Source organism: Manis javanica, chromosome 16 (genome assembly GCF_040802235.1).
Source record: "Manis javanica isolate MJ-LG chromosome 16, MJ_LKY, whole genome shotgun sequence".
NCBI lineage: Eukaryota > Metazoa > Chordata > Mammalia > Pholidota > Manidae > Manis > Manis javanica.
In genome coordinates, this window is record NC_133171.1 from 30,831,694 (window position 1) to 30,858,257 (window position 26,564).

The window sequence follows — 26,564 nt, forward strand, 5'->3', positions numbered from 1 at the left end:
TCATTTTTTGTGGTATCTTTGCCTGGTTTTGGTATTCGAGCAATGCTGGCCTCCTAGAATGAGTTTGGAAGTATTCCCTCCTCTTCCTACTTTTTGGAAAACTTTAAGGAGGGTAGGTATTAGGTTTTCACTAAATGTTTGGTAAAATTCAGTGAAGAAGCCATCTGGTCCAGGAGTTTGTTCTTAGGTAGTTTTTTTCATTACCAGTTCAATTTCATTGCTAGTAAGTGGTTTGTTCAGATTTTTCTCTTTCTTCCTGGGTCAGTCTTGGAAGGTTGCATTTTTTTTAGAAAGTTGTCTGTTTCTTCTAGGTTATCCAATTTGTTTGCATATAATTTTTCTAGTTTTCTCTAGTAATTCCTTGTATGTCTGTGATGTCCATAATGATTTTTCCTTTCTCATTTCTGATTCTGTTTCTGTGTGTAGACTCTCTTTTTTCTTGATAAGTCTGGCTAGGGGTTTATCTATTTTGTTTATCTTCTCAAAGAACCAGCTCCCGGTTTCATTGATTATTTCTATTGTTTTACTCTTCTCGATTTTATTTATTTATGTTCTATTCTTTATTATGTCCCTCCTTCTACTAACTTTGAGCCTCATTTATTCTTATTTTTCTAGTTTCATTAATTGTAAGTTTTGACTGTTCATTTGGGATTGGTCTTTCTTGTGATAAACCTTTATTGCTACATGCTTTCCTCTTAGAACTGCCTTCACTGCATCACACACATTTTAGGGTGTTGAATTGTTGCTTCCATTTGTCTCCAAATACGTTTGATCTCTGTTTTTATTTAGTCATTCATCCATTGATTATTTAGGAGCATGTTGTTAAGCCTCATGTGTTGGTGGGCTTTTTTATTTTCTTTGCATAAGTTATTTCTAGTTTCATACATTTGCGTTCTGAGAAGCTGGTTGGGATAATTTCAATATATTTTTTGTTTTTTTTTAAGGCTTTTTTTTTGACCCAATATGTGATCCTTTCTGTAAAATGTTCCATATGCACTTGAAAAGAATGTGTATCATGCTACTTTTCAGTGGAGTATTCTGCAGATGTCTGTTGTGTCCATCTGCTCTAGTGTGTTGTTCGGTGCCTCTGCCTCCTTACTTATTTTCTGTCTGGTAAATCTGTTCTTTGGAGTGAGTGGTGTGTTGAAGTCTCCTATTATGAATGTTTTGCATTCTATTTCCCCCTTTAATTCTGTTAATATTTGTTTCACATATGTAGGTGCTCCTATGTTGAGTGCATTGATATTTTTAATGGCTATATCCTCCTGTTGGACTGAATCTTTATCATTATGTAATGTCCTTCTTTGTCTCTTTTTACTTTCTTTGTTTTGAAGTCTATTTTGTCTGATACAAGTACTGCAACTCCTGCTTTTTTCTCCCTATTAGTTGCATGAATTATCTTTCTCCATCCCTAAACTTTCAGTTTATGTATGTCTTTGGGTTTGAAGTGAGTTTCTTGTAGGCAGCATATAGATGGGTCTTGTTTTTTTATCCACTTAGTGACTCTATGTCTTTGATTGGTGCATTCAGACCATTTACATTTAGGGTGATTATTGATAGGTATGTGCCTATTGCCATTGCAGGCTTTAGATTTGTGGTTACCAAAGGTTCAAAGGCAACTCCCTTACTATCTAACAGTGTAAATTAACTTGCTTATTACACTATTTCAAACCCAATCAAAAGAGTCTTTTTTTCCCCCTTATTCCTTTTTCTTTTTCCTCCTTCACTCTTTATATATTGGGTGTCATATTGTGTAATCTTTGTGTATCCCTTGTCTGACTTTAGGGGTAGTTGATTTAATTTTGCATTTGCTTACTAATTGATTAGTCTACTTCTATTTGTTTATTTTTTTCCTCTGGTTACAACTATTTAGCCCTAGGAGCACTTCCATCTAGAGATAGTTTGTGGAAGTATATTCCCTCAAGTTTTGCTTATCTGGAGGTTAATTCCTACTTCAAATTTAAATGGTAATCTTTCCAGGTAGAGTATTCTTTGTTGGAGGTCCTTCTGTTTCATTGCTTTTAATATATAATGCCACTCCGTTCTGGCCTGTAAAGTTTCTGCTGAGAAGTCTGTAGATAGACTTTTCAGCTTTCCTTTATACCCGGTCATTTCTCTCTCTCTCTGGTTGCTTTTAATACTCTTTCCTTGTCCTTATTCTTTGCCATTTTAATTATCATATGTCTTGGTGTTGTCTTCCTAGTGTCTCTTCTATTGGAAGATCTCTGTATTTCCATGACCTGAGAGATTATTTCCTTCCCCAGATTGGGGAAGTTTACAGCAATTATATTTTCAAAGACACTTTCTATCCCTTTTTCTCTCTTCTTCTTCTGGTAACTCTATAATGCAAATATTATTCCTTTTGGATTGGTCTCACCATTCTCTTATTATTCTTTCATTTCTAGATATCCTTTTTTCTCTCTGTGCCTCAGCTTCTGTTTTCCTATTCTCTAATTTATATTTCATTTACCTTCTCCTCTATTTCATCTAATCTGTTTTTAAATCCCTCCATTGTATGTTCCATTTCAGATACTGTATTTTTCAAGGTTTCTGTTCTTGAAATCCTCCCTGAGATGTTGAATATTTTTCTGTATGTCTGTGAGCATGTTTATGATTTTTATTTTGAAATCTTCAGAAATTTGATGATTTCAGTTTTACTTAGCCTTCTTTCCAGCATCTGAATTTTGTTTGTACAAATTTTTTTTCCTTTTCACTTTTCTAGTGATTGCTATGAAATAACAGCTTTGTGTGGGTGGCATCCTCTACTCTCAGTGTTCTACTCTTTGGAGCTGCTGAGCATCTGGAGTGATGGAGGGGCTCACAGGCATTAGGCACTGGCACCTGCTGGGAGGAAAGAGCTCTTTCCTGCTCCGAGACTGCAGTGCCTGCCTCCATTGCCAGCACCATTTGGCTTACTGCACAGGGAGGAGCCTCTACATTATGCCTTTGTAGCTGCCATAGGTGGGGCTGCCCTCTGCTAACCTAGTGCGATGGTGGGGCAGCAGGTTTATGAGCCCGTGCCTATTGGGAGGAAGGAGCGGTAGGCTGCATATCACAGTGGGTGGCTTCCGGACTGTGTTGCAAGCCAGGAGGATGAAGCGGCTGAAACTTCTGAAAGTTCCCAGTCTGCTGGGCTGTGTGTGCTGGTACGAATTTGTCCACCCCCTCTTACTTCCAAGCAGTGAGCTCTGTGTAATCTTTTCTCCTTTGGCATGCCTTTTACTGTTGGGAAGTCTTTCAAAGCACCTGCCTTTCTTTTGTCCTGGAGTGGCTGGTAGTGGATGCGTGTTCTCTACGAGTGACTGGAATCTCAGTCTCTCTGACTGTTCTGCCTGTCTTTGCTTTCCAACACCACTAATTTCCACAGCACCATGTAATGTGGGTTTGTGCTCCCAGAGCAGATCTCCAGGGCTAGGTGTTCAGCATTCCTGGGATTCTACTCCCTCCCTATTCTATTTCTCTTCCTTCCACCTGGTGAGCTGGGATGGGAGGATGGCTCAGGCCCTCCAGATTGTGGCTTTGCTGCTTTACCCTTTTCTGTGAGGTCTTCTCTCTCCCCCAAATGTAGGCAGTCTGCTCTGCAGTCTTCAGGTTGCTCCTTCAAGTTTAGTTGTATTTGCTGTATTTTCGTGTCATATGTGGTTTTGATGGAGGTTTCTGCTTCACTTCTCATGCCGCCATCATTCTCCCCCACCAAGAATGCATTCTTATATCATTAACTTGCCTAGAATTTCTTTTGACTAGGACCATTTCAGAGTTAAAATCATTGTGGTTTTACATTTCTCCTCCCCTTCAATAGCGAGTGTAAGACAGTGATATGATAGTCACATAACATGCGGTGTCTAAAAGTTAGAATCCAAACTGACATTTCCCTGAGAAGACCACACAAAGGTTTTTTCAGATTTATGTCCTCAAAGAGTATGTTAACTAAGTGCCTTTCTTTTCTGCAAAATAAAACCACAGGTGTACCACAAACATAAAGAAAGTCACTGCTAGGTAAAACAAGTGAGGAAATTCTTCACAAATTTGAGTGAAAGAGAACTGTTAGGTCAAGCCTTGTACAGTTACTGATACTAGTAAATAAATCACTAAACAAATCATTGGTTTTGAAAATTTTAAGTATTTCCTTACTTAAAAAATAGTGTAATACTTTTAGAAAATGAAGTAGAATTTCAGATCAAAACTTCAGTGGTCTGTAAGAGGAGAAAGTGGAAGAATGGTACTCAATAAGAAGCTATATTTGATCTCTATACTTCTTAAATTATAATTAAAATTGTATCATTCAATTTGTTCAATGTGGATAAAGTTTAAGATAGTTGCAGTTTGTGACAGAATTGACAAGTATTTGAATTCTTAGATCATTCATTCAGAAAGTACAAAGTGTTTTGCATTTGTATCTGGTACAAAGATGAAAAATAAAGTCCTGCCTTTTAAGGAACAGATAGATTAGTGAAAGGCCCAGACAGTGAGTGAGAAGGAGGCAGAGAAAGAGAGGGGGAGAAGAGGAAAAGCAGAGGAAGCAAAAAAATTAAAGGAAGGCTGTCAGATACATGTCCAGGTATAATAAGTGCTAAAAAAGCATGAATGTCTTTTAGTTGCCCTCTTAAAAGACAAAGTCTTCAGGAGCAGATGGGAACCAAAATCCCAAACTATGCTACATTTGCAAAAACATATATGAAACTAAATGGTACAGGAACACTAAAAGTAAAAGACTAAACAAGAAGACATCAATAAATTTGAACTAAAACAAGCACAAGTAGTAATATTACCACCAGAAACCAGTGTGTTTCTTTGCAAACAAGTTGGTTATGTACAAAGGACATGAAAATATTCATTCTTTTTTTAACTGAATAGTCTAACCCATCAAAATATAATTTTTAATACATGCACATGGTCAAAATAGGGAAATGACAGAAAAACTCAAAAAAGCAAAGAATGCAAAATACCTACTATCAGAGGTAAACAATAGCAGTCATACAGTACTATAGCATTATTTGGATACCCTACTAGAATTAGTTTTATAATTAGTTTTATGTAGTACATAGTATTTGGTCACCTCAATTTTTAATTAGCAGTAATATATTCTCAGAAATTCCCCATGCCATTAATTAATTTTCCACAGCATGTTTTCTTATAGCTGCCTAACATTCCATCCTAAGGATATACTGTAATTAAGCTCAATCTTAGGTATCTGTGTATTTGCCAACTTGTCATTGCCATCAAAAATACTGAAATAATCACTTTTCTAGGTATATTTTTAAACATTTCTGAACATACCCTTAAGGACGAATTTCTAATGTGGAATTTCATGGAAAACACATTTGGACATGTTTGGCTTTTACTGCATCTGCAGAAATTGTTTGCAGTAATTGGCTAAAGCAGTTACATTCTGTTCTTTCTGCATTTTGATAGTGTTTTATAATTTGCAGACGAACCAGGAGTGTAAGAGGATGCTTATTTGACGGTATCTTCACCACTGCTGGCCATTGCTGTTTTAAAAATAGTTATTTGGTGAAAAATTATGCCCAACTTTTTGAATCCATATTACTGCCTTTTAGGGGGCTAAGCACTAGTGAGGTGAAATATTCATTTGTTTGGTGTAATAATTTCTCCTAGAAGAAATACTTCTTCCCTGTTTAAATTACCAAGAGAAGCAATAAGTCAAAGGGAATATGCATGTGTATTTATGAGGAAAAATATTCACTATTTATATTAGTAAATTATTGCAACAAAATGACCATTTTTATGAAAATGGCTAAATAGATTATGTTGTATATTCTTCGCAGGATAGTTGGCAAATGTTAAAATGTTAGGAATGAAGACTTTGTAGCATAATGGCCAAAAAAGAAATCACATGTTTTTGTAGATAATGGTAACTTTGCAGTGTGACAGTGCTAGCATATATATGTAGGAATGCATGTGGACTGAACTAACATCTAAGAAAGGGAATATAAATACACAAGATTATGAGATTAGAGAGATCATTTTTGTTTGACTTCCACAATTTTTGAAAAATTTGAATATAGTTTTACAATAAAAAGGAAAGAGGAGGAAGAATTTGATGATGCCTTGTGAATGCCACTTATTTGCATTTCCACCACTATCACCATCATTCAGGTCTTACTGCTTAACAACTGAACTGATAAAACCACCATCCTATTGTGCCCCTTGTGTCTGGTCTTAACACATAGTTTTCAGTGATGGTTCTTATTTTTTACAGAATAAAGTTGGAATCACCCTAATATATAATTTGCAAAATTATTTGAATATTTAGAGTGCAGACTGTCATATTCGACTCTCTGGGTTTGAATCCCTGATTTCCAAGAGATTACATATCATCCTTGTGGGTAGGTTCTGTTATCTGTCAAACGAGCTTACAAATAAATGGTACCTCATCCTGGTGCCGGGTTATTACACAATGCTTGCCTAGTACATAAGACTCAATGAGTGTTAATAATAAAATGATTTGTATCACCTTGGTAATCACACTGCTGTAAAATCCCACCCCAAGTGTCACCTTTTAATTCTCAGCCCCATCATGTTGATTAATGATTACATTATTCTACAACATGTTGAGGGACAGTCTCTCTCTCTCTCTCTCTCTCTCTCTCTCTCTCTCTCTCTCTCTCTCTCTCACACACACACACACACACACACACACACACACAGAGGTCAGGTTTTCTCGTATCACTGCCATACTCCAGCTACCTCAACCAGCCATCTGGGTTGCCCTTTCCCATCCCTGTAATGCACATATTTCTTTTTCTCAAATATCCTAATCAACCTCAAAAATAACAGCAAATTAACTTTCTGGTAGTGCAAATGGACACAGCTTTCCCTGGCTCATGAATGCTAAAGATTAATTTTTTATGAATTCTTTGAGCTGGTTGATATAATTTTGCTACATTGAAATAAAAAAAGATAGGATCATTTGTACAAGGGGAATTAGATAACATTATAAATAAGTCCCTTCCCCTTCATTGCTTTTTCTTCTAAGAGTCAGTTGTTAAACATTTACCAGCACTACACCATATCTTTATACTTTTAAATCCTACATGACATCCATTGGGCCACTCTTTTTAAATCAAAAGACATCTGCTTTAAGCCACTTCAAAGCTCACTTTCACACCTACTTGATAAGGGACAAAGTCACTCATGGGTACCTCTTTCAGTCTGCCTCATCTATTTCCTGTGGATAACACCGACTTGGCAGCCTGGTTAAGGATAAATCCACACATACGACATGTATCTGTAAATCACCAACTACAGTAAAAAGGGGAAGTGCTATAATTATCACTTATTACTAGATTCTGCTGAATTTTAAATTTAAGTATTTTAGAGATGTATTATGGTTTTAAAAATGCTTCTTCAAAAACAATACTGTGTTTTACCAAACTATGAATTGATGTGTGTCTCATAAGCCACTGCTTAAGGCTTTTGTATGAATAAAATTTTATGATGTTGATTTAAGAATTAAAACAAGCCCTTCAGATAAAGTTCAATTAATGTTAGAATATTAAATCTGAAAGCACTGAGTTCGCTGTATGTTTTTAATCATGGATTTTTTAGTTCTCGGATGAAAATGACTTAATCTGAAAGTGTACTTCTTACTTAAGTAAATAATGGAATTAGGCATATAAATAACAATGGAAACTATATTACTTAGAAAATTTTTCAACTTTTTTCCATGCAGCTCTGTGTTAAGAATAATAGCAACTAGACATGAATTTACTAGAAGCTAATGAGTTTAAACTTCAGGAATCTTCATTTTGAAGTGGTTCTTCTAAAGTCTCAGGCCAATTTTGTATTTGTGATTTTGCGTTCTTAATTAAAGAAAGTCTCTAAATTTGTATAAGCTGCAGGTCATTTTTTTTTATTCTGACCAGGAATATTTATTTTCTACTCTATCTTAGTTGACAATTTAGGATGAGGAACTGGTCTGTATGCCTTGTTATCCCGAAGGGTTCATCTTTGATGTGTTCATTTGACTCACAGAAACTAAATCAATCTGTGTCAGAATGTGTCTGGGCACAACCTGGAGGGTGGGGGGTAAACAAAATCTTTAAATTTCATCAAGACCCTGGATTTAGGGCCCATTCAAATGAAGAATAAAAACTTTGAGCTTTTCATTGATCTTGGTAGAATCCTTGATAGAGTTGTCAGAAAAGAGAGAAACACATATTGCAAAATGTCATGCATTTTGTTTAGAGCCCCAGGACTCTATAAAATGCTCTCATTTGTCAGGTTCTAGTCATGTAATTGTAGCTCTTTTAATCTTATGTTTTTGAATTACTGAAGAAAGATTTCAAGTGTTCAGTGTGTATTTCCTCTTTGTAGAAGTATAATTTGAACTAATAACAAATTAAAGATTGACTGATTCTTTTCTGATTGTTACTGAATACAAAAAGTTACAGTCTAGTGAGATTCCAAAAAAATAAATTTAAATCTTGTTGCATTGATATGAGATGCTTTTTAAAATTTATTACATTCATCTTCAGAGATGATAATAAAGGCATGCAATGATCAGCTTGGTTTAAGCACCCTCAGGTTCCTATGCCACATGTCAACATTTACTTGCTGGAACTGAAGTGTGGACAGTCACAGGAGAGAGGCTGGGGCACCCAGGAAAGAGGGGTCACACTCAGTAGCTGGTTACATGAACATTTTAATATTTTAACCCTCATCATGCCAGCATATCCCACTGAGTTTCAGTCTTTTTTATATGAAATGAAATTATCCTATATTCAGATTTTAAGCATATCAAAATATTCTTGCTTTTATTTAATATAAATGCAAGTATCCTAAAATCAAATTATTTTTACAAAATCACTTTCCTCTCCAAACTTGTTTTTTATGGCTATTTCATAATACTCAGTGTTGTCTACTAAAGTACTTTGTTATGTAAAGATTTTGATATGCATGTAAGATAAAATAATGTTGAAATAGAATGAATAAGCTATGCTTAATCCAAAGCAAAGAGTAGTATGCCCTTATCTTTATATATAATAAGTCATTAAATAAATCTTATTCATCTCAATTCTCAGATTTAGGAGTTGGAATGTAGAGTGTAGCAGTCTGAATGCTGGAACTTAACAATGCACACTCCAGCTGCACACAGGAATATTCAAGACATTCAGACTAGCCTAGAACAATCATTCCTAAAGTGTGTCCTTCGAGGGTTTTAGAGCACTAACTTTATGCAGGCACATTTAATTCTCACAATAGCCCTATGAAGCATAAAGTAGAAATTATTATTTTATGTTTCTTTGTTTTAACCAGATCAGAACCATAAGTGATACTTTAAAGAATGAGGTATTTTCTGCATTGCATAAGAGATCAAGTACATTGTTTGAAATAAAATCTCTTGACTTTATTAGTATCAGTGTGAGTCAATAATTGTAACACACCTGCATTTTTATGTGTATGAATTTCGTACATTCTTACAATATTGTGGCGTGTTAGTTACAAGCAATACATAGAGTGCTGATGATAAGTGCTTATCTGTGCATTAGATTAGGACTGACCCATCTATAAGCTCTGTTATAAATATTAATACTTCATTTTGTCTAATATCGTTCACTTTCAATCTGTGTCCATATGCCTACTTTGCTCCCATTTATACTACACACCTTCACCTTGAACAACTTCTCACGTTTCCAAAGCTCTCAGCATAGTTGCCTGATTAGACACACACCTTTCTTAACTTGCTCATTTGATGTGATCTAAATATAAAGGAGCAGCAGATATGAATTTGAATATTGTTTTTTGCTTGTCTTAGCAATTTCTTGGAGGGTAGTTTGAATCTTCTCTCCAAAAGTGCCTTCTAAATGCATAGTAATTGTTTTTAGGACTTTTCCAATGAACTGTGAAGTACTCTAATGTCAGACCACATTCCTGTTGTAATGAAGTCTGAGAAAGAGAAGCCTCCATTTATCCTGACCTGATATTGAGGAGTCACCACTATTCCTTTCATAAAAGATATATGAAAATAGAGACAAGAGCTAAATGAACATCATTATCATCATCATCATTTTTATCATTAAATATTTATTGATACTTGTCCTTTGCCCAAAGCTCTAAGGACCACTATAATGAATTTTAAAAGCCCCTGTCCAATCTCAGGATATTTATAGACAGAAAAGTAAAGCATCAGTAAAAGTCCCCTGGAGAGCTTTTGAAAATAGACATGGGTTACACACTATACCCATAAAAATCTTTCCAAACAATGACAATATTAACAAAATGCTCATTAATTAAATGCTTTATCCAGGCTTGTTTAATCCAATCCTTAACATATTCAGTACTTAACAAACCAAAAGTGGGGCACCCTCTCGAGATCAATGTACATAATCTAATTACACTTGTTTTATGGCATTTGAAATAAAAAGCCAAACTTTAATTCATGCAATTTTATCTTTATTAATGCTATATTTTTCTAATAACTACGAGTTATTTAGTTTAGGCTTTTTGTTGTTGTTGTTCCCTAATGAAAAAAGGATTCTTATGGAAAAATATTCATTTCCTGGATAGTTTTTCATAGGTCAGGCTTCGTTAGAGGATACTAAGATGTACATGCAGGCAGTTTATTGAGGACTGCTCTCAATCATGTCTGTAAGAGAGAAGCAGAAGCATGCCTGGGATGTTGAATTATTAGTTGTAACAGAAGCTTCAGTGAATCACTCAGGGCACGCTGAAGGGTCTTCAGAATTGACCCAACTGAGTCAACCGCATGTACCTCATGGCAACTGGTCTCGATGTGAACTCGAGTTAGGCAGCTAGTTCCCTTTACAAGCAATTCAATTCATGAGGAAGATTTCCAACTCCAACTGCCGTCAGGCAACTCCTTTAGCAGCAGGAGAAATGAGTTCCTCTGTTTACAACAGGGATCTGGGATGCTTATCACTTCTACTATTGCCAACTTTTTGAGCCAGTCAGACCCAACTGCTTTCAAAATCAAAGTACATGTCGTCTAATAACCGTTCCTCCTAACTTCTGATTTGCCTCTTTTTTTGGCTAAATGTGCAAGAGGGTGATTTGGGAAGAACTACAAGGTCTGTCACTGAAGCTGGTCTAGATACTGCAGTGGACAGTCATCATCCTCCTAAGCATTTCTACCTCTCTCATCCTTGGCTAGCAAAGTGTGCTAGTTAGTGGATTATCTCACTGAAGTCATCTGGAGCCTTACGCTGAGAATTCTGGTTTCCTAGTAAGGCTTTGGCTGCTGTTTTTGCCCATGTCCTACAATATTGGGCAAAGGAGGGCCAACTCATGTCCCAGAAGCAATACCAAATGTTTCCGCTCCGGCTCCCATTTTGTCGCAGCGCCTTGCATCACACTGATGATCAGCGTCACAGCTCCTATAAAAACAATGACTTCCTTCCTTGCCTGATTGTCTCTTGGCACAAAGTGACCAAAGTGACTGGATGGAAGCCATAGAATTCAGAAGGGAATCCTGTGGTGTCTCCTTGTGCAAGAATCGCTCCCCTGCTAACCAGAACCTCTAGATCCACGGAGCCTCTCTTGTCAAGAATGCAGAACACTTCTCCGGTGTCCACAGACAGTGATGGTAGGTGCTTCCACTCTCACTTTTACCCCTTGGTTTCCAATTTCATGTATTATACCTACTGGGAAACATATCATTATTGATTTAGAATATGCTGCAATCTATAAGATGGCACCCCATCACTGCAAGCTCTGATCTCCAAGCTGGCACCTCATTTGCCCCTAGCAGTTTGGAGTGGTGTGGTATAGTACAGAGCTATTGTATCCCATGGACATATACTCTTCCAACACATTCTCATATTCTCTTTCCTTTTTTTGTTTTTTTTTTAACTTTCGGGGTTTCAATTATAGTTGTTAGAATCATGATATTAGTCCACATATCTTAGAAACTGTGTTTCATACTCTTTATTTCTGGGTGTTTCAGTTTTGATAAGTTTTATTGACTTGTCTTCATATTCATTGGCTGTTTTCCCCGCTATGTCCAGTCCACTAATAATAATAAGGTCATTAAAGGAAATCTTCACGTATAAGTAGTATTACTCTGGCATTCCCACTTGAATATTTTTTATAAGTCTCTTCTTTCTTTTGATATTCCTTGTCGATTAATTCGTATGTCCAACTCTACCAGTATATTTTATATATTTTAAATTCCCTCTGTGATAATTTCAACCACTACATCAATTTTAGGTCTCATTCCATTGACTATTTTTTTCTTGCTTGTTGAGAATGTCTTGTAAGTTTTTATCGACCTACCTTTAAACAACAAGCCTGCATGTTTTCCTGGACTGTTCCCTAAAGGCTGTCATTTGCCGGACTACCTAACTGCAGACATTTTATATGATAGTCGAACTCTGTTAGATATTGCCAGTAGTAAAACATTTTATCATAAAATTCTCATTTCAGTTTAAAGAAGCTCTTATTCATTATTTTATTTTGTAATTCAAAATGGTTAGAAGTATCAATTTGGATTTTCAAAGTCATTGATTCCTAAACCATTAATTATGTGATTGCTGTGGGGCTGTATTAATTTGAGTAGATCATTCATAAGTATCATCCTATTATGTATGTTGTAATCACTTTCAAACTGTCATCACTATTTGGCTGTTTCCAACAGTAAATAAGCTGACTGCTTGATCCCTGACAACATGAAAAGTTGTGTATTGGGGTTTTTTATAAGGTAAAAGTGAATAGGTATGATTCCTGTCCTCAAATACCTATATGGGAGGTCAGACAGTAATCTAAATAAACACACTTTAATGATAATGTGATAAATGTTGCTAATTTTTATTAGGAGATATCAAAGGAACTTTTAAAATTGAGTTCGAATTTCAGTAAAGCCTGAGTTTAAAAATAAGTCCCCAATAGACAGACATGAGGAAATGATATTCCCGGCAGAACTCTCAAGAGTAAACACAATGTAAAAAAATACCTATTGTTTAATCTAACCTAGTTTGATGAAAGCAGTGGTCCTCACACCTACCCGTGCTTTAAAGTCATCTGGAGATATTTTTAAAAGATGTATCTTGTCAGGCCTAGTTTCCACATACTCACTTTTGGGAATTCACATTTTTTAGGACACCACAGGTGGTTCTGTTATTCAGCCAGGTTTGTAAACTAGGCGACTAGAGTATTTGATAATATCAGAGGAATGGTAATAAAGACAAGATTGATCAAAGGATTTAATTTCAAGCTAAGAAGACTACATTTATTTCAGGATGCAGTAAAGTGCCCCTAAAGTATTTTGTTAGGATAATACACATGAAATGAAAAGGCAGAAAACTTCTTTTGGAGAATTTGTCTAGAGTTTTCTGCCTTTTCCTTTCACATGTATTATTAGTTGAGAGAATTGGGTAAAGGGGACTTTGAGAGAAAGTAAGAGAAGAAACACGGGCTGGAGAAGAATTAAACAGGTAGATGAAATGCATGTATTATCACTATTATAACATCAGTGATGCATGTAAATATTTTACAGATCATGCTTCTTAGCTTATATTCTTTAATAGCTTATTTCCGAAAAGGATTCTTTAATTTCTGATGTGAAAATGTCCAATGCAGAGGTTGTCTGGTGAAGAGCGTTTGGGCACAGGCAGACATAAAAATTCCCCAATATTCCACAGGTAACCATCTACTCTGCTTAGAAAAGGCATTACATGTGTTGTTAATAAAATCAAGAGCTCTAATTTTAGAACCACAAACTACAAGTTTTCCAAAAATAAACTTGTATGTTGTGAATATTTTTGCCAAAATTAAACCATTTCTTCCCAAAGGAACAATAGCAATATAATGAGAGTCATATGTTAACAGCACTTCTCCTTCAATAGACAGATTTGTGGCACCAATTTTTTTTTTTTGGTATCATTAATCTACAATTACAGAAAGAACATTATGTTTACTAGGTTCCCCCTCTTCACCAAGTCCTCCCCACATACCCCTTCACAGTCACTGTCCATCTGCATAGTAAGATGCTGTAAAATCACTACTTGTCTTCTCTGTGTTGTGCAGCCCTCCCCGTGTCCCCCACGCACTATACATGCTGATCGTAATGCCCTCTTTCTTTATCCCCATGCTTATCCCTCCCTTCCCACCCATCGTCCCCAGTCCCTTTCCTTTTGGTAACTATTAGTTCATTCTTGGGTTCTGTGATTCTGCTGCTGTTTCGTTCCTTCAGTTTTCCTTTGTTCTTATACTCCACATACGAGTGAAATCATCTGGTACTTGTCTTTCTCCACCTGGCTTATTTCACCAAGCATAATACCCTCTAGCTCCATCCATGTTGTTGCAAAATGGTAGGATCTGTTTTTTTCTTATGGCTACATAATATTCCATTGTGTATATGTACCACATCTTCTTTATCCATTCATCTACTGATGGACATTTAGGTTGCTTCCATATCTTGGCTATTGTAAACAGTGCAGTGATAAACATAGGGGTGCATCTGTCTTGTTCAAAGTGCTGCATTCTTAGGGTAAATTCCTAGAAGTGGAATTCCTGGGTCAAATGGTATTTCTATTTTGAGCATTTTGAGGAACCTCCATACTGCTTTCCACAATGGTTGAACTAGTTTACATTTTCCACCAGCAGTGTAGGAGGGTTCCCCTTTCTCCACAGCCTTGCCAACATTTGTTGTTGTTTGTCTTTCCGATGATGGCGATCCTTACTGGTGTGAGGTGATATCTCATTGTGGTTTTAATTTGCATTTCTCTGATGACAAGCGATGTGGAGCATCTTTTCATGTGCCTGTTGGCCATCTGGATTTCTTCTTTAGAGAACTGTCTATTCAGCTCCTCTGCCCATTTTTTAATTGGATTATTTGCTTTTTGTTTGTTGAGGCATGTGAGCTCTTTATATATTTTGGATGTCAATCCTTTATCGGATCTGTCATTTATGAATATGTTCTCCCATACTGTAGGATACCTTTTTGTTCTATTGATGGTGTCCTTTGCTGTACAGAAGCTTTTTAGCTTGATATAGACCCACTTGTTCATTTTTGCCTTTGTTTCCCTTGTGTGGCACAAATCTTTATAAATGATTTTAAATAAGATCTAATGTATTCACAAATATACACATCTTTATTAATCTATTCTATGTGAAAGCTTACTCCTTAAAATATTATTTCAGGGAGCAAAATAACTTTAAAGATGAAAATCATTGACACAGAGAGCAGACATTTTGGGTGTTCCCAACCTGTGCTGTTACCCTTAATGCTAGCAAATTTTGTTTTCTGATTTTCTTAATTTTGTGCATATTCAATTTACTCTTACTTTATGAACCTGTATTATGTTTACAGCTTTTTATAACTATTGAATCAGAATTTCTGTGCCTGTTCATTTTAAAGAGAAAGTAAATGGATAGCCAAAAATTAAACTTAAAAAATTTTTATTTGAAAACAACAGATTAAGAATCGACCTATGTTTGTAAGAAAAAGAAATAAATCAAATCCTATAAAATTCTGAAAGTCTTTCCTACTAATATTTACAAATAATTTAATACTTTGGTTGCTTTAATATTGATATATTGTTATTTAGTAATTGAAATTATTATTTGCCTCTATAACTTTGAGGCAATTACTTGAAATTAGTGATTGGCATATTGATTGATATTTGGTAACTATGAAATTATTATTCCAATAAGATTTTGTGATTTTGTAAAGCCCTAAAGCAGAGAGCAGGATAGCAAGAAAAGACAATAGGTTAGACACAACAATGGGTAAAAAAAAAAAGTCGTGTTTCTCCTCTTTTCAAATAAATACACAGAGCGGATCATTAAAGTACCTGGAACATATCTGTTACACTGTGACGCAGCAGCACCAGGTCAGAAAGAGCTATGGAAATAGCCGAGAACTATGACTAATGCAAAATAGATGCTCAATAAACGTGTGTTGGATACATTAATGAGCAATAGGAAATACCTGAAACATAAGATAATCAAAGAACTGAGATTGAGATTTTAAACAAACTTTTGGTAATGTCTACTAAATACTAAACGTTATTTCTTTTGGATTTGCTTGGATTCATGCAATGTGAAAGCATGCATTCACGTTTTAAGCCTCTGAAGAAGATAAATGGCCAAGTTGTTACAATAATGTTTTTATAAATATAATTTTTCATCTTGTATATGCTGTTAGAAATGACTCTATGCTCTCCATACATTGCTCAACTGCTACAACATAAATGTCTTAGACACAGTTTGCAGATGAGGGATTTAAAGTTTGAAAGGGTTGGTAATTGTGTTTCTGTTGAATTTCCTTTTTGGTTACTTTTCATTTCTGGAACATGATAATGGTTTTCCATTTAAGGTAGTGATTACAATTTTTTTCTTTAGCTTTACTGAGGTATAATTGACAAAATTGTCACATTTAAGATGTGCAATGTGGTGATTTGATATGCATACACATTGTGAAAGGATTCCTCCCATCTAGTTCATTAACACCTCAGAATTTTTATCTTTATTTTTGGTGAGAACATTCATGTTCTATTCTTGCACTAAATTTTAATTGTGCAATACAGTATTATCAGTTATAGTCATCACTTTACATATAGGATCCTTAGACTTCATCCTATAGCTGAAGAGTGGTACACTTTCACCTATCTCTCCATTTCCCCTACCCCTCAGCTTCTGGCAACCACTTTTCTTCCTTCTGTTTCCATGAGTTTGACTTTTTTCTTTTCTTTTTTTAAATATTCCGCATATAAATGATACCACCCAATATTTGTCATTCTCTGTCAGACTTAGGTCACTTAGCTTAATGCTCTCAAGGTCCATTCTGTGGCAAACAGGATTTTGTCTTTCTTAGTGTTGGTAGTTATGTATGGGAGATCATTTGAAACAAAGTGTACACATTTATTCTTTTAATTTATTATGGAAGCCTCTCAGTTTGAAGGGGGGGAAAGCAGAGATTCCATTAAATAATTCCCCTTGACTGCACAGACAAGACATGTCTTTTAGGCACACACCTTAGAGAAATCACCTCATTCCAGATTATGATTCTCACCCTTGCAAAGACTGACAGTTTCCCCAGCTTCTCAAGAACTGTTTTGTTCTGTTTGGGAAGGGACAGAAGCTTCTGTAGAAAAACAAACCAAAAAATGATTTGTAAAACAAAATATAAACACACACATGAGTCATTTATTTATTTAGCAAATATTTGAGTGAATGAAGTGTTGAACTAGACTGACAAAATAAATGCCTTCATTGTAATGGGAAAGGCAGACAAAAAAGACAGAAGACTAAATTTTATAGAAGGATAGAAAGAGGTTACTTGTTTCAGGAGGAAAAATAAACTAGATAAGACTAGACATTGGTGATTATGGGTAGGGAAGACGTGCAATTTTAAATTATGTGGTCAATTAAGGTTCATTGAGGAAATGACATTTAAATAAAGACCCAAAAGAAATGAAAGAATGAATTGTGTAAATATCTGGGTGAAAAGAAATCGAGGAACAGAAACAAAGTTTTTGCAAAAACACAAGGAGATCGGTGCAGCTACTCCAGAGTGGTCAAGGGGAGGGTAGAGTAGATGAAGTTGAAAAGGTTCTAATAAGAAGATGTGACTTGTAGGGTGATGATATTTAAAAAATTTTTTTAATGGTTTACAGGGATCAGAATGTTTAGATCAGCTCATCATTACATTCTTATCCTCTCTGGAAATTACTCAGGAAGGCAAATTATGACCACAGTTTAATTAATGAATAAAACATTAGGAATAAAAAAGCTCCTAAGGTAATGTTAATGAAGTTTTCTCCAGCTAAAGTGAGGCACGCTTGCCCTGGAGTCGAGAGAACAGTTAACAAAGGTGTGATATCTTTTGTCAGTTCTCCTGTCTCTAAATGTGTCCTGTCTAATTCTCTTTTGCCGCTTTGTCCCTTGCCCCAACACTTTTATAGTAAATTGGCCATGTCTTTTTAACTAAAATTTCCCTCACAGATTCTGCAGGCATTGTATGTATTCCTACAGAGACACTTTCACTCATCTTCTTAGTTAGAATAACGATGCCTCTGTAAAGACCTAAATCACATCCGTAATATAACGTCATTGGGATACTTCGATCAGGAAATGCTAAATATGCGCCAGGCCCTGGACTAGTTGTTTTAAATATGTGGTTTTACTTTGTCATCTTAATAACCTGTAATGTACTGATAAATAATCCTCATTGACAGATGAGAAGATTGTGTGATTCATGTGTCTATGCTAAATATTATTGTCACAAATATCTGCCCTTTCCTGGTGGAGGACACTCATTCTCATCTCATCTACATTGGACTTGGTCACGTGCCTTGAACTTGCCACTGAAATGTTGGCAGGAGATTAAAAAACTAAGGCGTGTCTGCCAAGTGGCCTTTTCTCTCTTCGGCAGTGCTGGCAATGTCCAAGACAGAGGATGCGCTCTTCACCTGACTCCCAGAACGAAGACAATGGGAAGTGCAGGTGTACCTCACCTTGGTCATAGAATAAGAAATAAACCAGTGTGACATAAGCCACTGAGATTTAGGGAGAGGGTCCCTTTGTAAACTATTAATAGCTGAATGTTATCTCTGCTGCTTCCTTAATCCACATCCTGAACCTAAATTTTGATAGTGCATTTAAATATGACTACACATTTGACCAGTTTATACATGTTATTATTTTTTACACGACCGTTAATATCCAAAGCCCTATAGAGGTAATAACAGTGTGGTCAAATAAAAGTGTAACCATTACATAATAGTATTTTGACTTAAAAATTGACAATCTCTCAAGAGAATTTCCAGAAATATATTTTTACATTGGAAGCCTCGTTTGCAATAAATCGCACTCCCCCAATGTGACTGCTGGAAATAACATACACTTGAATATATAGTTCTGCTATGATATTTAAGTTATTAAAATTAAGTTGTATCTCCCAGTGAAATGGCTGCATATATGCCAATAGTACTGTCCCCCTACCACCACCAACCTTTTTCTGGTGTCTAAACAGATGCTGAGATAACTAACACCCGTAGAATGCCTAGGTACTGTGGAACTTCTCATTTAAATTTTCTCAAGTACTGTTCCCCCATACCCATCAGAGCTTTGATCTTCTTTCTCCGATATGGGCTCAGTTCCTTCATCCCTTAAGCATCCAATGTGCTCATCTCTCGTTAGAACATACAGCACCTTCTTACGCAAGAAGATGTAATGTGACAGACGGTATCCCACAGCGGCTCACACGACAGGCTCTGCCATTTACCAGCAGTGAGGTTTTGTGCTTCATTTTCTATAAAATGGTGAGAATCACTTCCATGTCAGAAAATTACTGTAAAGTTTAAATAAATTGATCTGTACAAGTACTCATAGTACCTGGCACATAGGGTCTCTCCAGGTGTCAACTATTAGTCTATTCTTCATTGTAATGTGCTTGTTTGTTCATAAGCTTATCATTATTCCAAAATGGCTTATTTATAACTGTTTGTTTGTAAGCAGTATAGTTTATTTTTCAATGAACATATCTTTATTCCCAATTAGACATTATGTTCTTGGCTACAAGAGCCATGTTTTTCAATGAGAACTCTTTAAAGATAAACTGAGGCATATTGAAAATTTTAAGAGTTAATTTGGACAAAAATCAACTCCAACCAGGTAGCATCCAGTCTCGCAGATAGAAAGGAGACCTGAGGAGGAGCTGTACAAAATGAAGGACTTTTATAGCCAGAAGGTAGCAGGGCCAAAGAAATGACACTAGACAAGAAGCAGGTCGGTCAATTGCAAAGTGCTTCCCGGGTGGATGACAGGGATCTATCAGGAGGATTGCCCAGCATGTGCTGATCCACTGATCCCTGATGGATTGTTTTATGATTCCTTTTCTGAAAAGCAGAAACTGTAAATGGAGTCTTGGTTTGGTGACATGGGGCTCAGCATATGTGACTGTTATATTCAGGGCCTGTTGTCTTTTTTAACAGTACCCACAGGATTATTCAGCATAATAATCTATGCACATATCGTAGTAGTTGCAGAACAGTACACTTAAACTGGTGATGGAAGCATGAGTCAGAGAGAAGGGGATTCCAGTCCTGATCCGTTGTTATGGCGTGTGTGTTCTGGAGGCATTATTTAAAGTCTCTGAACGCTTGTTTACTCATCAGGAAGTTGGGACTAATATCTGGCTCCAGGTTTGATGAACATTAACTAAAGGTAACTCAGTGGTAAAGGACACAGTGAACAAATGGTCAATTCTAACATTTTTTTACCATGATTCTCCACTTTCTCCTACTGCCTCTAAAGTATGAAACCTGAAACACAATTTAGCTTTACATTAAGAATTTCTCATGTTGTTCTTGAGATGTTTTCTATCTATAAAGATTGTCTCCCTAATAACATGTTTCTGGATTCACAGTCATTCTCTCTATTTTGGTTTGGTATCCTTAGTTGAACACAGAGAATGCACATAGTAGGTGCCTAATAAATATTCAGAACTTAGTCTTTAAAAATACTCATTAGCCAAAGTTAGGTTACATTTAGAAATTTCAAACAGCCATTAATAGACTGACCAATACCAAATCTGGAAAAATTAAAACTCCTTAATTCCTGTAGGTAAGAAATGTGTGACTTTCAAGTCATCATTACAAAAAAAAATTAGGAATTAGTATTCACAGTTACAACTTGATGTAATTTATTATTTCACTAATATTCTCAATAAACAACTCCTCACACTAAAAACAAACTGAAGTACATTACGCTGTGCTTTGTTTTCTCATTCACATTAAATTAGCAGTGTATGAGTTCATAGGCCTAAACACATTTCACCTTGAAAGATGCTTTCCTTTGTTACAAGATGTCAGAGTATCTTTATGGAGAGGGAATTCTTGATTACTTGGTGACATGCATCATAATGAACAGACTTTTGAGTTTTGCATTTAAATAGTCCCATGATTTGCCTTATCTCATCTAATGTAGGTCTCTCCTGTGAAGTAAATATAGTGAGTGTCTGTCAAAGCCCTGCCTTCACGGTAGAGCCGGGCCTGATGGCATCAGTCATTATTTCTGTGTCTGCAAAAGTGGGTTCCTTGGAATACACTGTGAAACAAATGCTAACGGCTGCCTCTCAAATCCTTGCCTATAAGGGAGGCAGCTATTTTTATTTTTCTATTAGTAAATCTAAGAAAGTATATTTAACTCACAATATTTAAGACTTAATGTCAAGGGAAAGTTGATACAGATAATTTTAATTATGCTGTTTTATAAAACAAGGGCTAAGTATAGTTAAGATGACAGATGCTGCCTGTTTTACTTAATGCAATATACTGATACATTATCTCTGCCCTTCTTTTAGTTGTGCTCATTAGCATAAAGTAATTTCCAATAAATGTGGATTAATTGGACTTTAATGTACTTAACGGTAACTCTCACAGCAGTAGAATAGCAGGTAGGATGAGGAGGTGCTCTACTGTTTGCTCTGGGTTTGTGGGGGGTTAATACCACATGCTTAGCATTTAAAGTGTTCCTAACCAGACTGGTCTTTCGTCCTTGTGTACACATAAGGTAATTTTTGGCTCTCTTTATGGAATTGTTTAATAAGTCTCCTGCTCATGGATAGAATATTAGTTTAGGTGAATCCAGGAGATGCAGGTGGCAAAGAAAAATGGCTCGCTGATGCACCGAGCTTCCGCTCACAGCATCGTTTCCCTTTTCTAGTCTTGCCACTGACTTTGTAGGCAGGAAGAGGGGGTGAGGATGGGTAACTCCTTGCACTGCAGTTTGGCCACAGATGACTTCAGTTTCCTACATAAGCCCTAAATATACTTTTTATCTTTTAGAACTGTTCTTTCTTTACATTGCCAAGGGGAAGACGACAAAAATGAAAATTGATCTGTTCTTTCATTCCAGTCACCTTGAAGGATAAAAAAAAAACAGGAATAGACTCCTGCCTTCTGTTGCTCATGGGCATGTGTCTTTCTTAGCTTGAACTGAAAATAAAACCTTAAATGATGAAACTCTCTTGAAATTATGCTTTCATGTGTTACTTGCTTAAAAATTTAATTCTGTGTTACAGATGCACAGATTTCTTTGAAGAGTATCAGCGCTCATGTGCTGCAGGACAGACTAGCTCAAGACGCGAGATCAAGATTGCTGTAAGTTTTATAATTATTATTAAATCCAAAGTAGCTTAAAAGGAAAGTCAGACCACTTACTGTGGGTTCCAGAGTCATTCTGTCGGCAGTTCTGGATGATTTCACTGCTCTGCCTCTCACCTTCCCTCTTTGGAATTTCTCAGTTGCTCCAAACAAGACTGAAAACCACAGCTTCTTGTCCCCTCGTCTGACTCTTGTTATCATAAACTTCTATCATCTGGAGCCCTTGTTAAACTAAATCCTGGGAATGGTCAAAAGGGGCTCAGAAGGCTTATAATACACCATCTGCCTCCCCACCCCTGTTTTTAGGACACACAAGTGTCTGTAGACGTGTAGAAATGAGAGGATTGATCCACATACCACAGCGGGAAAGTAAATGCTGGGTGGATATGCCAGCAGGTGGATGCACGTAGAATCTGTAATGCTCTCCGGATCTGTGTTCCAGTCCTCAGGAGTCTGATGTGACGTGGCTGACGCTTTGAATTTTATGTGGAATGCTTCCTTCGTTGAGAAATATTGGCCACCTGAAATTTATGACCATCGCAAACCTTCTTGAGTTATGGGGAGTTCTTCCTCTTTCCTGGGTGACAGTGATTTGGTAAAGGAAGGAGGCATAGGGATTAAAAATAGCTTTTGGCATTGTGAGACTGTGGATATTTTATTTAAATTCTTTGCATGCCTCTCATCAGTAAAATACAGCTATAGTAGTTCTTACATCAGAGTCATTGTGTGGTGATGCACGGAAGACGTGCTAGATACTCAGGAAACGGCCCTGTTAGAGGGAGCGATGGGGCTGCTAAATGCACAAAGGAAACAGGATTGATCTGATGTTCTGCTCTTTACCTGCTGTGTATTCCTTGAGAAATTACTTACTCGTATTCTGAAATCATATTTTAACTATTCAGTGAAGGTAATCATACTAACAACCTATTAGGTTTTTCTCAGGATTAAATTAGATAAGGAATATAAATCAATTGGCACATATTCTGATACACATTACTTTTAAAAGCTTAATTGTTTATTGATACAGTGTTGATTTGGTTCTAGAGGGTGAATGCCATGCTTAACGTGGAAAAAGAAGTATTGTGACTAATAAATTTCTTGGTAGGGAATGGATGAGGCATATATCTTGTTTGAACTGTTGCATATATTGCCTGTAGTCATCCCTAAAACCCTGTTTCTTGGTAGTATAAATGTGGTATTCTTCTGAATTAAATATATAAATAAGTATACGTTTTTTACATGTGAATTGGTATATATTCACACATACATACACATACACATCTGATATTATGAGAATTGTTAACATTCTAGCTATAAGCTTCTAGACATTCATTTTTCTAATACTTTTAACATAAAACAACTCATTATCCTTCTTACACAATGGCTGTTTCACTTAGTGTATCTTAGAAACCATTCCACTGTCATACATGAGTCCTGACTCATTCTATTTAATAGCTCCAACATGTTCCACATAAGTGTTGAAAAACCATTCTTATTTAATCATACTGTGAGCATGCCAGTTTCCCTAGATCCTACCGAATGAAATACTTTTTAAAGTGTCGACTAATTTGATGAGGAAAATACAGCATGACATTATTTTGATATACATTTTCCCAGGTTACTGCCAAGACCGAGCACCTTTCCGTATGATTATTATTTGCCACTTATATTTCTTTGCACAATCTACTCACAACCTTTGACTGAGAGCATTTTTTCTTTTGTCTTGCTGTTCTTTTCTTTGGATTTCTACACAATACTTTAAATTATGGATATAATCTACTAGGTTCTGAAAATTGCAAATCTTGTCTGGAGTTAGACACCCCTGCTTTGTAGAACCAGTAAATTAAAAGATTTTTCATTTTTTTCTTTATGACACTGGGCTTTGCATTACTCCATAGAAAGCCCTTTTGTACAGCAATACTTAAAATATTTCCTTATATCCTCATGTAGTACAAAATTTTAGGATTCACAACAGAAACTTCAATTCATAGTGAGTATGCTGTTATGACTGCTAAAAGATAGGGATCTAATTTAGCTTTTCTCAAAAGTGTAATCAATATTTCAAAAACTTTTATCAAAAGGTCTGTTATTTCTCCATTGCTCAGGTTGCCTCATTTATCATGCACTAAATCCCTACATACAGGTCAGTATTAGGGCTGACTAGTCCATTTCTCTGCTTTTAAAAACCTCATCCACCCATCTAGATTAATTATTATAATTAAATATATTTTTAAGTGTTTTTTTAAGTAATACATTAAGTGTACTCTCAATGTAATTTTGGTCATTCCTTCTGCAAATATTGAGCATTTAGTATCTATAAGAAACAAAGATACAATACCTATCAGACATACCTCATTCCCTGCCAGCTCCGTCTGGAGATACAGATATGAAGATGCACATGTATCTTACTTAGCTGACCTGTGCATTGTAACTCTATGTTGCAATGCCCAGACTACAGCCTCGGAAGGACATTGAAGGGTATTGATGTCTGAGTCTGTCTCTTTAGGCTAAAGAAACAAGAGCAGGGGTGGAACACTGATGGAAAAGAACCCTCGGGTCAGTATGGGGTAGGCTGTCATATCTGAAGCTCCTTGGAAAATGGAAAAAGGCAAGCTTTCAAAATTTAAAATTAATGTTACAGAAAGCCAAACACATGATTGGATGTAGAATGGATGCTGTGGCTACTGGAAAAATGTCATTAACTCAACTTTGGGTATACACACACATACAGACACAGAAACCAAAGGAGAGTTATTTCCCTTTATTTTGTTGGGACTAAGAAGTGTGACTGCTACAAAGGAGCAGTGTTTTTATTTGAATACCAAACTATAAATACATAAGGAAAGTACTACAATGGAAAAACGAAACCATGATTATAGAATAAACGAAGGAATCAAGACATTCTCAGAGGAATGAAAGCTAAGAATTCATCACAAGCAGATCAAATCTAAAAAGACTAAAGGAAGTTCTATAAACAGAAGGGAAAGGAGTAAAGAAAACAACTCTGTGTCTTTCTTTGAGTGTGTGCTAAAATTTCTGGGACTTTTTTTATAATAATATTATTTACCTTTTGTCTACCATATGCATTATCAATATTTTCCACTTTTATTAATGTTTAATTAACACAGAGTAGATTCTGACATTCAAAATGTTTAATTTTATGTCTACAAAATTACTGATATTTTCTCTATAGGATCTGTGATGTGTGGCAAGTTGGAAAGTGACTTATTTAAAAAGTTCTTCTGGTATTTTTCTCATTTTTCTTTTTACTTGCAATTCAATGACTGATTTATCAGAACACTTTTCAGGGTAAGATTTGAGTTGGAATCTCCCACAAGTGGTCGGCTGTTTCCCACAAGTCACTGTAGAGAATTTCTATCTCCTTAAGTTAAAAACACATCTTTAAAATAAAAGAGGTCTCATAAATGGGAATACTCATCACCTCCATTTTTATTTAATCGGGACCCTCTTAAATGGAGACTTACAGTATTTAAGTATATTGTTCTTAAAAAGTATGTGTCTTAGATGCAAAAGTTTGAGTTAATCATAGTAGGAAATATTCATTAGTACATTTAAAACTCTTGTTCATTTGTTTTTCTGTGTGTATATGCGTGTTTCCGTTGGCCTCACAGCCATTTCCTTTCTCACCATATTGTGTGTTTATCGGGAATCTTTTCTTATGTATTTTTCCTGCATATTTTCTCTATCTCATTATTCATCCTCATCCATTATCTTGAATCTCCAAATTAGGGCAGATTTCTATCACTGCCCATGCAAGAGAGAGTCCAAACCTGAATCAGAAGAGCAAAACATGTGGGAGAAAGGGAAATTGCACTTCCTTTCCCAGCCCCTCTAAGCCAAAACAACTCATGTCCCTTACAGTGCCAGAGATTCCTTAACAATATTTAATCAAAGTTTTCAGTCTTTTGGGTTGCTTGTCCATGCCTGACCCCCTCATTCTGCCAAGTCAGAGTATAATATATTTTTTGAATATATGCCTTAGATATTTTCTGCAATATTCTTCATTAAGTAATATTAATTTTTAGCTTTTGTAAGTGTATTTCGGACTTTACATTACCTTTAAAAAAATCTTGATGTTTGTTTCAGTTGGCATTGTCTAGTTTCAGCCCCGATGTACTTTTCTTTCCTATATTTGATTCCTTTGTGCATTTCAGGCTGTTCCTGAGACAGTGGTTTCGTTTCCCTGTATTTCAGTTTTCAGTGGCCTTCTCTTCCAGAAGTACTGTCAGACATATATCCAATAAAGAAATAAAATTAATATTTTCTGCAAAGGTCCCAAATTTGGTATTTCATAATCTTGTTTGGTCTGTTGAAGTAACAGTTAAACAGGGCATTTTCTTTACATCACAATATTATAAGTACGATTAAGTTGAAAATCAAACAAAATCCCTACTAACTACTTCAGTCCCATATTCAGCCCTGTAAGTTTTGAGAAAGAGCCAGTGAAAATTATAT

At 35.9% G+C, this 26,564-nt stretch overlaps 1 protein-coding gene across 1 annotated transcript in view; it reads left to right on the forward strand.

The window, feature by feature from the left end:
- The window catches only part of EYS (eyes shut homolog), a 1,533,253-nt gene that overhangs the window by 646,228 nt on the left and 860,461 nt on the right, over positions 1 to 26,564 (forward strand). The window contains 3 exon segments of the mRNA XM_073224289.1: positions 20,911 to 20,931; positions 20,934 to 21,081; positions 22,007 to 22,085. Coding sequence (XP_073080390.1) covers positions 20,911 to 20,931; positions 20,934 to 21,081; positions 22,007 to 22,085 — 248 coding nt within the window.